General features: G+C 46.0%; 1 protein-coding gene across 4 annotated transcripts in view; it reads left to right on the top strand.

Annotated features, from left to right (window-relative positions):
• LOC121543024 (cyclin-dependent kinase 14-like) overlaps positions 1-15,616 on the top strand; it is a 164,646-nt gene that overhangs the window by 96,165 nt on the left and 52,865 nt on the right. For 3 of the 4 annotated variants that reach the window (XM_041852696.2, XM_041852699.2, XM_041852698.2), the window contains 3 exons: positions 3,884-3,947; positions 6,333-6,377; positions 11,341-11,480. In XM_041852696.2, the coding sequence (XP_041708630.1) occupies positions 3,884-3,947; positions 6,333-6,377; positions 11,341-11,480 (249 nt within the window). Of the gene's footprint in view, positions 1-3,883; positions 3,948-6,328; positions 6,378-11,340; positions 11,481-15,616 lie in introns of all 4 variants that reach the window. The other variant, XM_041852697.2, reaches the window with a different exon arrangement.

The raw sequence follows: 15,616 nt of genomic DNA, 5'->3' as shown, positions 1-15,616 counted from the left end.
CCGTTGCCCTAGAGCACACAAAAAACTATACATACCTCGGCCTAAACATCAGCGCCACAGGTAACTTCCACAAAGCTGTGAATGATCTGAGAGACAAGGCAAGAAGGGCCTTCTATGCCATCCAAAGGAACATAAAATTTGACGTACCAATTAGGATCTGGGGTCCGCTCACCAACCAAGGATTCACAAAATGGGACAAACACCAAATTGAGACTGCATGCAGAATTCTGCAAAAATATCCTCAGTGTACAACGAAAAACACAAAATAATGCATGCAGAGCAGAATTAGGCCGATACCCGCTAATTATCAAAATCCAAAAAAGAGCCATTAAATTCTATAACCACTTAAAAGGAAGCAATTCCCAACCTTCCATAACAAAGCCATCACCTACAGAGAGATGAACTTGGAGAAGAGTCCCCTAAGTAAGCTGGTCCTGGACAACAACACAATTAGACCCAACCAAATCATGAGAAAGCAAAAAGACAATTACTTGACACATTGGAAAGAATTAACAGAAAAACAGAGCAAACTAGAATGCTATTTGGCTCTAAACAGAGAGTACACAGTGGCAGAATACCTGACCACTGTGACTGACCCAAACTTAAGGAAAGCTTTGACTATGTACAGACTCAGTGAGCATAGCCTTAGGCAGACCTGGGTCTCAAGAGAAGACAGGCTATGTGCACACTGCCCACAAAATGAGGTGGAAACTGAGCTGCACTTCCTAACCTCCTGCCAAATGTATGACCATATTAGAGACACATATTTCCCTCAGATTACAGAGATCCACAAAGAATTCGAAAACAAACCCAATTTTGATAAACTCCCTTATCTACTGGGTGAAATAACACAGTGTGCCATCACAGCAGCAAGATTTGTGACCTGTTGCCACAAGAAAAGGGCAACCAGTGAAGAACAAACACCATTGTAAATACAACACATATTTATGTTTATTTATTTTCCCATTTGTACTTTAACTATTTGCACATTGTTACAACACTGTATATATACATAATATGACATTTGAAATGTCTTTATTCTTTTGGAACTTCTGAGTGTAATGTTTACTGTGAATATTTCTTGTTTATTTCACTTTTGTTTACTATCTACTTCACTTGCTTTGGCAATGTTAACATACGTTTCCCATGCCAATAAAGCCCTTAAATTGAATTGATATAGAGAGAGAGAGACAGAGATATGGTGACAGAGAGAGAGAGAGAGAGAGAGAGAGAGAGAGAGAGAGAGAGAGAGAGAGAGAGAGAGAGAGAGAGAGAGAGAGAGAGAGAGAGAGAAGGCAGGACTTAAGTAGTGAGTGGAATTGTGTCTATTTGCCCATAATCACTGAAATGTTGGCATAGTTCAGTTGTGATGTATTAGCGTGTTGGTGTTGCTGTGGCGATGTGTCATGTTTCCGTGGCAATGATGAAGCTGCTGTGGCCGGTGTCGTGGCGCGGGTGGCCACGGTGAGCGATGGTGTGTGTGTGTGTGGCTGTAATTAAGGTAGTGAGTGTTTCCCTACAGGGCTGAGGGGTGACGGAGAGGGGACAGCTAATTTCACTCTGAGCCTCAGGGGGTGGCTGGACAGAGGGAAAGAGGGAGCGGGGGGGAGTCACCCTTTGTGTGTGGCTGCAGTCAGGGGTTTGGCACACACACATACACACAATCCAATCCCCCTTCCCCTGTCTCTCCATGTTGTTCTCTGCATGTTATGGTACACTGCTGCCATCTGCTGGGGTTGGCTGTAACAAGTAACGTCAAAGTCATTGACTATGCTGTATGTTCTGGCTCATCTCCACTCTGACACTGTGGTTGGGACTAGAGTATATGCAGCTTGTGTTTCAGCCTCTGCCTTTCTATCCCAAGTCCCAACCCTACACTTCAAATACCCCCTCTCTCTCCCCTCTCTCTTTCTCCCTATTCTTCCTCTCACACTCACCCTCCACCCACCCACCCATCTCTCTCTCTCTCTCTCTCTCTCTCTCTCTCTCTCTCTCTCTCTCTCTCTCTCTCTCTCTCTCTCTCTCTCTCTCTCTCTCTCTCTCTCTCTCTCTCTCTCTCTCTCTCTCTCTCTCTCTCTCTCTCTCTCTCTCTCTCTCTCTCTCTTTCTCTCTCGCTCTCTCTCTCTCTCTCTCTCTCTCTCTCTCTCTCTCTCTCTCTCTCTCTCTCTCTCTCTCTCTCTCTCTCTCTCTCTCTCTCTCTCTCTCTCTCTCTCTCTCTCTCTCTCTCTCTCTCTCTCTCTCTCTCTCTCTCTCTCTCTCTCTCTCTCTCTCTCTCTCTCTCTCTCTCTCTCTCTCTCTCTCTCTCTCTCTCTCTCTCTCTCTCTCTCTCTCTCTCTCTCTCTCTCTCTCTCTCTCTCTCTCTCTCTCTCTCTCTCTCTCTCTCTCTCTCTCTCTCTCTCTCTCTCTCTCTCTCTCTCTCTCTCTCTCTCTCTCTCTCTCTCTCTCTCTCTCTCTCTCTCTCATGACCATGCCAAGACCAGCATTCTAAAAGACATGTATCAAGTGTTCCACCATATGCATATATACACACACACTCCTACTCACACACATGCATGCAGAATGCAATCACACATACATAACCTCACATGTTCCTTTTATGTTAATGCCAGTTTAGAGTAATCATAGCATCACAGAAACATGGACAGTCTGGAAACTATTACTCTGCCTAACTGGGCTACATCATACTGAACTAAGGAGGAGATGGATACAGTATATAGTTCAGTACTGTAATCATTAAAGGATACTGCGAGATTTCAAGATCAAGGTTGTTTTTCTACTTACCCAGAGTCAGACAAACTCATGGATACCATTTGTATGTCTCTGCATGCAGTTTGGAGATTACTGAGGTTAGCATAATAGTTAGCTTAGTGCAATTGCTGGAAGTGTCCCGGTACAGTAGCCAGCTCCTCTCATAAACAGCGAAATAGACCTTCTAACGACTCCAAACCTGGGTGATTGGTAATTTGTTTGTTAACTATAGTTTAATACATGCAGCTTCTCTTCTGCCATAACTTGTTGCCCCAGAAGACTAAATAAAGTAGTGCTCAGCAGAATAATGTCTTACATCGATAGAATGAATGCATTAGTAATCTATTTAACACTTGTAAAGTTGTCTGTTTTTCGTTTAGGGACTGGGAAGAAAACGCAATAACTCCAAAACAGTGGAAAGATTGGTCCTGTGCAACATTTCCAAATGTCATCAGTTTGACCTGTTTTAAGGAATTTAAAAGCGGAGAAAACGTTGAAACACGTTTCTGATAAGACTTCAGTTCGTCTTGAGTGCATATTTTATGTGGGTGAAATACTGTCTACTTGCATAAGTGTCAAAGATAACACATTACATGCACATTGGCATTTTCTCAAGAGATGCTGAAAGAAAGAAATCATATTTCTCCATGCCTGTTCCCGAGACAAAATTAACATTTGTTGTATATTTCTCTGAAAAAAATGCATAATTCTGCAGGAGTTAATATGATGTTACGCTGCATGTGAGAGGTTAGCCCTACAGTCAGTGTCCATATTTCAGTGACTATTCCATTTTACCCATATGAATTTAAATGAGGAATATTCTGTTTATTCATGAATACAGGGATACTCATGAGCGGAATATCATAGGTGCATGTAAACAGCTTATCCCGAATAAGACCTTAAGCAAGATATAACCTGCTATCCGGAATACTGTGCGCATGTAAACGTGGTCATTGTTTAGGACCTTAGTGCTTCAGAGGTTCCTCATTGGTCATAGAAATGAAATGTTTTCTCTATGAGACAATCTTCTCTTTTCTTTTCTCTGTGGCCCAACTGTGTTGAATGTCTTGATATGGACACAGCATTTCCTCTCCCTCTCTTATTCTCTTTTGTTCTGTCTCCCTCCTTCTTTCAGGTCCTAGGCACCCCCTGTGAGGATACCTGGCCAGGGGTCCACTCCCTGCCCCACTTCAAACCAGGTGAGGAACACACACAAACACACTCACACACCATAGGTCCAACAGTCAGAATCAGACTTTGACTACAGCTCTACTTTGTAAACCTTGGTTGCATGCCTCTGTAGTTCACATAGCCCATGCAGGCCTGTGAGCCAGCCGTACCATCGCTGTGCCAACCCCGTGCCAGGCTAGAGCTACTGCTTCTGCCCTCTGGGAGCTCATTAGAGACAGACAGGACGCTGGTTAGTGTTGGCATGCAGGAACACACAGAGAGATAGAGGGGGAATTAGAGGAGGAGAGAGAGAGGGATGGAGGGAGAAGAAGAGGGACAGAGGGAGGGCAGGGGTATCGTGATGTGAGTGGCGTGTCTAGCTGTATCTCCTGTGACCAATTACAGAGGAACTGGGGTGTGAAACACACACATACATACACACACACACACACACACACACACACACACACACACACACACAAACACACCTAATCTCATGTCCTGTGGCCATGCCTGTGGTTGGCCATAGTTCTATGTTGTCCTGCTGCAGTGGGCAGCTGTGTGAGCAACACACACTGTTCTGTCATGCTGCACCTGTCATCCAGACAGACCTGGCTTCAGTGTACCAGATCAGTGTATGATCTCTGCACGACAATAAGTACACACACCATACACACTTTTATTATCAGCAATGAGGCAGTTGCCTGATCAAATGTCCAATTCCAGACCACCTCCCTCTCTTCATAAGTGTCTCTCCAAGCTTCCTGTTTCCACCATAAGGTGAACAATCTTTTGACTGAATCCCGGGATAGAGAAAACCTTTTATTTTCTTATTTCTGCTCTGAATGGATGCTCAATGTCACAATGATCTAATCTGAACAGCTGATTCAACCCTCTCAATGTCACCATCACTCAACCACAAAGTGATCATTAGCACGTAACAGATGGAGCTGTGAAAATGCTTTATCAGAAGACAGTAGTTAACACTCTGAGTGTAGTTATATCTTCCCAACACCAGAGGACAGTGTTGTCTCACTCTATCCCTCTGAATCTATCCTACCAAGCTGAGAGCTTCTCAATCTGACCATGTTTTAGTCTTCCTCCTGAACTGTAATCAGTTTCCAGACATTAAATCAAACACAGAGATCGTATCAGCACATTGTATATGATTCTTCACATTCTCAGCGTTACTTTCAATAATTCACAGCAATGTTTACAGCCCTGGTTTATTTTCACTCTGGTGTTCGCAGCACAACCGTTTGGGTTTGAAATGTAGACAGACATAACTACAGTATATCAGACATTTGAGAAAGACAGGAGTGATCTGAATATCAAAACAACTCTCCCTCATATATGCCCAATCCCTAACACTGGAACAGAGTCTTACCATCTCTCTATCCTCCCCACCCAATAACTCCTTAACTCGAACTGCAGCTATTCCGTATCTCTCTCCCCCTCTGTCTAGCACTGGAACAGTGGCTACTCTCTCTCTCCCCTCTCCCTCTCCCCCTCTCCCTAACCCAGGGTTGGCTGTCCAACTGTCTCTCTCCCCCTCTGTCTAGCACTGGAACAGTGGCTACTCTCTCTCTCCCCTCTCCCTCACCCCCTCTCCCTAACCCAGGGTTGGCTGTCCAACTGTCTCTCTCCCCCTCTGTCTAGCACTGGAACAGTGGCTACTCTCTCTCTCCCCTCTCCCTCTCCCCCTCTCCCTAACCCAGGGTTGGCTGTCCAACTGTCTCTCTCCCCCTCTGTCTAGCACTGGAACAGTGGCTACTCTCTCTCTCCCCTCTCCCTCTCCCCCTCTCCCTAACCCAGGGTTGGCTGTCCAACTGTCTCTCTCCCCCTCTGTCTAGCACTGGAACAGTGGCTACTCTCTCTCTCCCCTCTCCCTCTCCCCCTCTCCCTAACCCAGGGTTGGCTGTCCAACTGTCTCTCTGCCCCCCTGTCCCCAGTCTATACTAGGAGGTTGGCAGTGACCGTGTTTGTCTGAAAACAGAGGTCTCCGCACAGAGGTTTTGGACGAGGGAGTCGAGCTGTCAGAGGGGCACACACACATTTCTTACACATTCACTGACACACATACACCCAGCCATTCATACCGTAGACACACACACACACACACACACACACACACACACAAATACTTTTAAAATATAATAATAGTGCCATTTAGCAGATGCTTTTATCCAAAGCGACTTACAGTTATGCGTGCATACATTTTACGTACAGTGGTCCTGGGAATCGAACCCACTATCCTGGCGTTGCAAGCGCCATACTCTACCAACTGATGTTAACCTCTTGTTAAATCACATACTGTACAATGAAACATTTGTTGCAAAACTTCACAAATGTGTCCTGATGATGAATATGAACATGTTTCTATTGTCTCTCTTTGTCTTTACCTGTTCAGACAGCTTTTCTGTCTACAGTTCCAAGAAGCTCAGACAAGCATGGAATAAGTAAGTGTACCGTTTTTGTCACATAAAATGTTGTGCATTTGTGTTGTGTGTGTGTGTGTGTGTGTGAGGGTGTGTGTGTCTGTGTGTGTGTGTGTGTGTGTGTGTGTGTGTGTGTGTGTGTGTGTGTGCGCCTATTCATATGTGTATGCATGGTCAGAGGGCCATTTTGTATGCCAGGTCAGAGGGCCATTATCCCACAGACCCACTTTTGTGCTCTTCCTGTCTGTGAAAGTTCCCAAGGGCAATACGCTCCAGACCGCCAACCCCACAACACTCCATCCATCCATCCCTCTCTCTTTCTCTCCCTGAACCCTCCATACAGAATAACCCTGGGACTGTTCTGGTCCAGAGACATACATTAGTAGCCCAGTTAGAGATGGCTGTGGGTGTGCTTCCTCCCAGCTCTCTACCCTCGGGGCGTCTAGACCTACAGACAGCTCACACACTCTTCCCAGGGCTCATCTGGTTTAGGGGGGCAGATCGGGGTCATGCCACTGGTGTCGTGCCACCGGAGCAGCCAGCCCTGACACAGATGGCAGGAAAGGGCACAGGGGGCATTCCAGATGTGGGCCACCCTCTGCCCCTGGCACTCATCTGGAGCCTGGGGGGACAGGGTGACTTTATGATTTGGTCACCGATACACAGAATGTCTCACAGTATTCTGGTCTGGCTCAGTGCTGAGAACTCTTGGCCTCTGTAGTGACCACATTGACCATGGCCCAGTGTTTAAAAGTCAAGGTTCCACATTCTCTCTCGCAGTATCACAGTTTCCTTTTTCAGATTAATATAAAATGTGATTGATGGCTCAAAACGAGAGAGAAAGACAGAGCGGTGTGTGTGTGTGTGTGTGTGTGTGTGTGTGCGTGTCTACAAGTACAGGATGTCTAGTTTTTCTCTGAGTCTGTGAGAGAGATACTGTAGTAGTGAGAGATATACTGTAGTAGTGAGAGAGATACTGTATTAGTGAGAGATACTGTAGTAGTGAGAGAGATACTGTAGTAGTGAGAGAAACTGTAGTAGTGAGAGAGATACTGTATTAGTGAGAGATACTGTAGTAGTGGGAGAGATACTGTAGTAGTGAGAGAGATACTGTGGTAGTGTGAGTCAGAAAGTCAGCCAGTTGATAGTGGAGCCAGAACAGTGGAGCCTCAGTAACAAACTGACTGACAGACAGACTGACCTGGGTAACAGACTGACTGACAGACAGACTGACCTGGGTAATAGACTGACTGACAGACGGACTGACCTTAGAGGACTGACTGCCGTCTCCCATGTCTGACCCCCCAGGATGGGCATGCCAAACGCTCCAGTTCACACAGTCTGTCTGTCTGTCTGTCTGTCTGTCCCTGGCCCCTCTCCCTGTCTATCTGTATGTCCCCCCAGCCCGGCGCCCTGCTCCACTCCACCCCCTCTGCCTAGCCACTCTGGCCCCTGCCCCATTCCAACCTCCTCCACTTGGACCCCAGCCAGTCCATGAGGAAATAAATATGTGAAGAAAGAGACTGGGAGGAATGTTAATGACCGCTGCTTCTTTCCCCTCCTTTTATACCGTGCCAGGTCCTGATGAAGTTGATATGAAAACATTTATCTCTCTCCCTCTCTCTCTCTCTCTCTCTCTCTCTCTCTCTCTCTCTCTCTCTCTCTCTCTCGCTTGCTCTCCCTCTCCCTCCTCCTCTCTCTCCCTCTCTATCTCTCTCTCTCTCGCTTGCTCTCCCTCTCCCTCCTCCTCTCTCTCCCCCTCTCCCTCTCTCTCTCTCTCTCTCTCTCTCTCTCTCTCTCTCTCTCTCTCTCTCTCTCTCTCTCTCTCTCTCTCTCTCTGCTCTCCCTCTCCCTCCTCCTCTCTCTCCCCCTCTCCCTCTCTCTCTCTCTCTCTCTCTCTCTCTCTCTCTCTCTCTCTCTCTCTCTCTCTCTCTCGCTCGCTTGCTCTCCCACTCCCTCCTCCTCTCTCTCCCCCTCTCCCTCTCTCTCTGCCCCGTACCCACCTCCCTACTGCTCTAACATGGATAGCTGGGTTAGTTTTCTCCTTCTATGGTTTGTTGGATCAGATCAGACATTCACAAGCATCGCATGCAAATAACATGTAAGGGTCAGAGCACACGGCATGCTCTCTCTCTCTCTCTCTCTCTCTCTCTCTCTCTCTCTCTCTCTCTCTCTCTCTCTCTCTCTCTCTCTCACTTGCTCTCCCTCTCCCTCCTCCTCTCTCTCCCCCTCTCCCCTCTCTCTCTCTCGCTCTCTCTCTCTCTCTCTCTCTCTCTCTCTCTCTCTCTCTCTCTCTCTCTCTCTCTCACTTGCTCTCCCTCTCCCTCCTCCTCTCTCTCCCCCTCTCCCTCTCTCTCTCTCTCTCTCTCTCTCTCTCTCTCTCTCTCTCTCTCTCTCTCTCTCTCTCTCTCTCTCTCGCTCGCTTGCTCTCCCTCTCCCTCCTCCTCTCTCTCCCCCTCTCCCTCTCTCTCTGCCCCGTACCCACCTCCCTACTGCTCTAACATGGATAGCTGGGTTAGTTTTCTCCTTCTATGGTTTGTTGGATCAGATCAGACATTCACAAGCATCGCATGCAAATAACATGTAAGGGTCAGAGCACACGGCATGCTGGCATTCCTCAGTTTAACGGTTTCGGAAGTGCTTGTGTGTTTTTGTAATGGTAAGACTACCCCCCTGTTTACATTGATTGTATGTTCGGTACAGCTTGTATAACCCATATAACCCTGTTCTCAGCACTTTATTAGCCAGCAGAGTCTTTGAAAGTAGCTCGGCTGACGGTAGGGTTGCATGCCAGACAGAGCTTGTCAGTGTGTAGATCCGTTCTGCTCTCACATATCTCTTTGTGCAATAGTACCCTCATCCACAATGACTCACACATGCTGAAAGGCAAGCAGCTCTCCTGGACTGCTGTTGGGTCTTGTAGGGACATATGTTTTGACACAGCCACAAAGACTTTGTTCCAAAATAGCGTTTGGTTGCTAGCCGTGTTGGGTGCTGTTGAAAGGTCCTGTGGTGCTGCCGTGCCTTGCCTTAGTTATAACCATGGCATAGTGGTGGGGGAAGGAGTACAATAGGAGCAGGTGTTACTGCCTGTAGTCACACATACACACACATAAATACACTCTCACAGACACACACACATACATGTACACACGCACACGCTTTCTGCCCTCCCAGGTCCCGGTTTCCTCATGGAAAAACATGAAAACATGAAAAGGCGTCTCGCTCTGAAGATGGAATGCTTCTTTCCGCTGTGAACGTCCCATCAGCCTGGGACTTTTGATTGTCGGAGGAGATATCGATCACAGATGTGTGCTTGTTTACTCAGAACATCTGACCTAGCTAGCTAGCCGAGTGAATCTTCATGCTCAGGCTAGCTGACAGCATTAGCAGGCAGGAATGCACACCTATATCAGCAACACAAGCCCTTTGTTTTCTAAGGCTTTTATATCGAGGTAAAGTTCACCCAGTCAGTGATACCTGTTTATTGCTATGTTTTTGGCTCTGTTGTTGCTAGAAATGTAACAGCTTTGATCAGGTCAAATTAGCAATGACTGATATGATTTTGTACCTTTTTTCTGTCATGCTAAAACTTGACTTGTAAAGGCACACTACACTTACCGATTATACAGAATGTTCTAGATCAATCACACAGTGACCTGTAGTAGTCATTATAACCCTGCGTTACCCCACCCTTAAGCCTCAAAAGTTATATTTCGTTTAAAATGTGAACTTACCGATTTTTATATTGAGTTCAACATCCAACAGAAGAAGGCCCTAATGGAGTTAGTTAGCTGTGTTCCTCTCTGCAGAGGGGGTCTATTGAGTTCACTAGTCTAGATCTTCTCTATTCCCTCTGAGAGGAGGAGAGACAGGAGGAGGAACTGTGGGAGTGGGCTTCAGAGTTCCTAGCATTAGGTCTGTCTGTGATGAGAACTCCGAGGACTATCTCTCTCTCAATCTCTCTCTCTCTCTCTCTCTCTCTCTCTCTCTCTCTCTCTCTCTCTCTCTCTCTTCTCTCTCTCTCTCTCACTCTCTTTCACACACACACACATACACATACACACACATATACACACACATACACACACACAGCTCGGTAGCTCTGGCAGAAGGAGGAATAACATCATGTTTATTTAATTGACTGCAGGCCTAATTACTGACTGACTTGGTTGTACTTTGTTATTTTTTCTGTTTCTGCTTCCCCTCGGTGCTGGATGGTAGGCGGGTTCAGGAGTTCAGAGCCTCCCCGTACGAACACACACGTGTCGCACGCACATGCACACACTCAGGAGCGTGGGGCAGGTCGATGAAAGCCTACAGGGAGTTGAGAGTCTGCCTCTGTCTGCACCCTCTCTGATGAAGTCTTTCATTTTTCATGGTGACCGGGTTGGCCTGTGTCACGGGCATGCCAGGGAGAGGAGGTTCTATGCATGTAGGGTGTGTAGACCATGCTAACAGTCTGTTGTCCTTCTAATAATAAGAATAATTTAGTGGGTGCTTATATTTACAAGTGTGTATTATACATATGTGCGAATTGGGAATATGTTTTTTGCATATCCCTACTCCCCCTGAGACACCAGGGCATATCCCAACTCCCCCTGAGACACCAGGGCCAGGGTCTGCCATTGTCAACGGCGACCCTTGAGCAATTCAGTTTAAGTGCCTTGCTCAAGGGCACATCGACAGATTCACCTTGTCGGATCGGGGATGAGAACTAGCAGTCTTTCGGTTACAGGCCCAACGCTTTTAACCACTAGGCTACCTGCCGCCCTGTTTCTGTTATGTAGGTTGTGAACCATGCTAACTGTCTGTCTTCCTTGTAGGTTGGGCTAGGTGAACCATGCTAACTGTCTTCTCTGTCTGTCTGTCTTCCTTGTAGGTTGGGCTAGGTGAACCATGCTAACTGTCTGTCTGTCTGTCTTCCTTGTAGATTGGGCTAGGTGAACCATGCTAACTGTCTGTCTATCTGTCTTCCCTGTAGGTTGGGCTATGTGGACCATGCTGAGGAGTTGGCCTCTAGGTTTCTCCAGTGCTTCCCAAAGAACCGTCTGTCTGCTCAGGCAGCTCTCCAGCACGAGTACTTCAGCCACCTTCCTCCACGGCTCTGGGAGATCTCAGACAGTATGTATACCTTTGCTAAGATCTCGCTCTCTTTATTTTCTCTTTATTTCTCTCTCTCTCTCTCTCTCTCTCTCTCTCTCTCTCTCTCTCTCTCTCTCTCTCTCTCTCTGTCTATCTGCATCCCTACATCACTCCAATGCAATGGTCCTCCCCCCTCTTTCTATGTAGTTCTCCATATCTCCAATCCCCCCCCAACTCTCCATAAAGCAGTGCAACCAGTGGTTATTGTTGTTCATGCGGAGAGATCCTCTGTTATGACCAGGGTGCCGTTGGGACAGTAGAAGCCCAGATAGACCTCAGTTGTCCACCTCAAGATCTACATTTGGATGTTCTTTCCATCTTATTTACTTGTTAAGTAAAAACAGATGAGTTATGGAGGAGCATGATCTCCTCTCTTACATTAAGGGTCTATCAGAATAAGGGGTAAGAATAAGGCTACTCTGCTCAATGCTTTGCAACATAAAGTTGTTTATGAAGGTATTGTATTAATATGAATTCTGTTGATCTGGTCAGCCACGTGCTTCATAATGTTTGAAGTGTCAGTAGCTTCAGCCAAGATATGAAACAAGATCTCAAGGAGGCAGTCATCACATACAATGGATATATACAGTATATGTATATACAGGTACCTACCATAATAAAGGAAACGCCAACATAGTGTCTTAATAGGGCGTTGGGCCACCACAAGCCACCAGAACAGCTTCAATGCACCTTGGCATAGATTCTACAAGTGTCTGGAACTCTACAGAAGGGATACGACACCATTCTTCCATGAGAAATTCCATAATTTAGTGTTTTGTTGATGGTGGTGGAAAATGCTGTCTCAGGCGCCACTCCAGAATCTACCATAAGTGTTCAGTTGGGTTGAGATCTGGTGACAGACACACACACACACCCTTTAAACACCATTATGCTCCTTTGAGAACCAAGCATTTTTATACATGACCCTAAGCATTTTTCTACAAACATTTATAATTTTGCTATCACAATACCCAACCTGACATCCTACATGACAGTTCAGTTGCCATCGAATCAGAACAGGACATTCAACTGTGTCATTCAGAGATTACATACTACCCATATTATTAGACTAGAAACACAGATACATACAGCGCCAATCCCATCCATTCACCCCACTCATCACCAGTGTCAAACCCCAAAGCCTGTTCAGATAGCTTGTAGGAGCTGCATTGGGTCTGCCAGCCAGAGACAACCCACCCACAGGCTAGTCATTTTAATATGAGAGAATCATTTCATTTTAAATTCCCCAGATGAGGATTGATTGATCTCTATTAATCCTGTTATCAGCAGGCCACAGTAGGTTGTTCTGTTGGGAGATGCAGGAGCTCTGCGGCGGTCACTGGGCTGGGAGAGATGGTGGCTCTCTTTGTGCTGTTACACACATGCAGGCATGATTGCACACTCTCTCTCACACACACATACACACGCGCACATACACAAACACACACTAACACAAAGAGGCAGGCTTTTGATTGAGGAAGAATATAGTTAATAAAAACTGTTGTATAAATGAGGACCTTATTGGATCAACACTGTAGCGGCAGGGAGGGAGGGAGGGAGGGAGGGATGGAAGGAGGGAGGGAGGGAGGGAGGGAGGGAGGGATGGATGGATGGGAGGGAGGGAGGGAGGGAGGGAGGGAGGGAGGGATCGATGGAAGGAGGGAGGGAGGGAGGGAGGGAGGGCGGGAGGGAGGGAGGGAGGGAGGGAGGGATGGAAGGAGGGAGGGAGGGAGGGAGGGAGGGAGGGAGGGAGGGAGGGAGGGAGGGAGGGAGGGAGGGAGGGAGGGAGGGAGGGAGGGAGGGAGGGTGAGAGAGAATAACACATGGTGGTGGAGGAGGGGAAGCGGAGGAGAAATGACTGAAGAGAAGGAATAAGAGAAGTTAAAGAATCATTATTATCCTGAGTGTTAGCCTACTAGCGAAGCATAGTGATGTTGTTTTGTGCAGCAGGTAGACAGGCAGGAGGAGAAATGCCCCAGCCCAGGGCACCGCTGGGAGTTAAACCTGACTGTCAGCAATCTAACATAAACACTAACTAACATGAGCTTTACATTCATTACACCACCACAGATAATAAAGAAACATAGCACAAACACACACACACACACACACACACAAACAGCGTGTTCAGCATTAAAGCTGAATCTTTATTAGTGTTATCTGGCTAGGGATTGAAGGAGAACATGGTTTATTCTGCCACAAATGCACTCCATTGTCTAATGTGTTGGGAATTATAGAGACAACAGCTAGACAGATTTATTATGAACAATGGAAGAATTACAGCAAGCATAATAGACCACCCAGTCCCGTGGGGTGTGTGTGTGTGTGTGTGTGTGTGTGTGTGTGTGTGTGTGTGTGTGTGTGTGTGTGTGTGTGTGTGTGTGTGTGTGTGTGTGTGTGTGTGTGTGTGTGTGTGTGTGTGTGTGTGTGTGTGTGTGTGTGTGTGTGTGTGTGTGTGAGGATTGTGATTGTGACATTTAACAGAAACACTGTGGGAATCTGAGGCAGAAGTAGTGTACAATAATAATAGCCTTGACTCGACCTTCGCAGTATTACAGACTCTGATATCTCACAGTATTACAGACTCTGATATCTCACAGTATTACAGACTCTGATATCTCACAGTATTACAGACTCTGATATCTCACATTATTACAGACTCTGATATCTCACAGTATTACAGACTCTGATATCTCACAGTATTACAGACTCTGATATCTCACAGTATTACAGACTCTGATATCTCACTGTATTACAGACTCTGATATCTCGCTGTATTACAGACTCTGATATCTCACAGTATTACGGACTCTGATATCTCGCTGTACTACGGACTCTGATTTCTTACAGTATTACAGACTCTAATATCTCACAGTATTACAGACTCTGATATCTCGCTGTATTACGGACTCTGATATCTCGCTGTATTACGACTCTGATATCTCGCTGTATCACGGACTCTTGATATCTTGCTGTACTACGGACTCTGATTTCTTACAGTATTACGGACTCTAATATCTCGCTGTATTACGGACTCTGATATCTCGCTGTATTACAGACTCTGATATCTTGCTGTATTACGGACTCTGATATCTCGCTGTATTACGGACTCTGATATCTCACAGTATTACGGACTCGGATATCTCGCTGTATTACGGACTCTGATATCTCGCTGTATTACAGACTCTGATATCTCGCTGTATTATGGACTCATATATCTCACAGTATTACAGACTGATATCTCACAGTATTACGGACTCTGATACCTCGCTGTTTTACAGACTCTGATATCTCGCTGTATTACAGACTCTGATATCTTGCTGTATTACGGACTCTGATATCTCGCTGTATTACGGACTCTGATATCTCACAGTATTACGGACTCGGATATCTCGCTGTATTACGGACTCTGATATCTCGCTGTATTACAGACTCTGATATCTTGCTGTATTACGGACTCTGATATCTCGCTGTATTACGGACTCTGATATCTCACAGTATTAAGGACTCGGATATCTCGCTGTATTACGGACTCTGATATCTCGCTGTATTACAGACTCTGATATCTCGCTGTATTATGGACTCATATATCTCACAGTATTACAGACTGATATCTCACATTATTACGGACTCTGATATCTCGCTGTGTTACGGACTCTGATATCTCACAGTATTACAGACTCTGATATCTAGCTGTATTACAGACTCTGATATCTCACAGTATTACGGACTCTGATATCTCGCTGTATTACGGACTCTGATATCTCACAGTATTACGGACTCTGATATCTCGCTGTATTACGGACTCTGATATCTCGCTGTATTATGGACTCATATATCTCACAGTATTACAGACTCTGATATCTCACAGTATTACGGACTCTGATATCTCGCTGTATTACAGACTCTGATATCTCACAGTATTACAGACTCTGATATCTCGCTGTATTACGGACTCTGATATCTCGCTATATTACGGACTGATATCTCGCTGTATCACGGACTCTTGATATCTCGCTGTACTACGGACTCTGATTTCTTACAGTATTACAGACTCTAATATCTCACAGTATTACAGACTCTGATATCTCGCTGTATTACGGACTCTGATATCT

Source organism: Coregonus clupeaformis, chromosome 28 (genome assembly GCF_020615455.1).
Source record: "Coregonus clupeaformis isolate EN_2021a chromosome 28, ASM2061545v1, whole genome shotgun sequence".
Classification (NCBI taxonomy): Eukaryota; Metazoa; Chordata; class Actinopteri; order Salmoniformes; family Salmonidae; genus Coregonus; species Coregonus clupeaformis.
The sequence above is the reverse complement of the archived record's forward strand: the minus strand, read 5'-3'. Positions and strand labels throughout refer to the sequence as shown.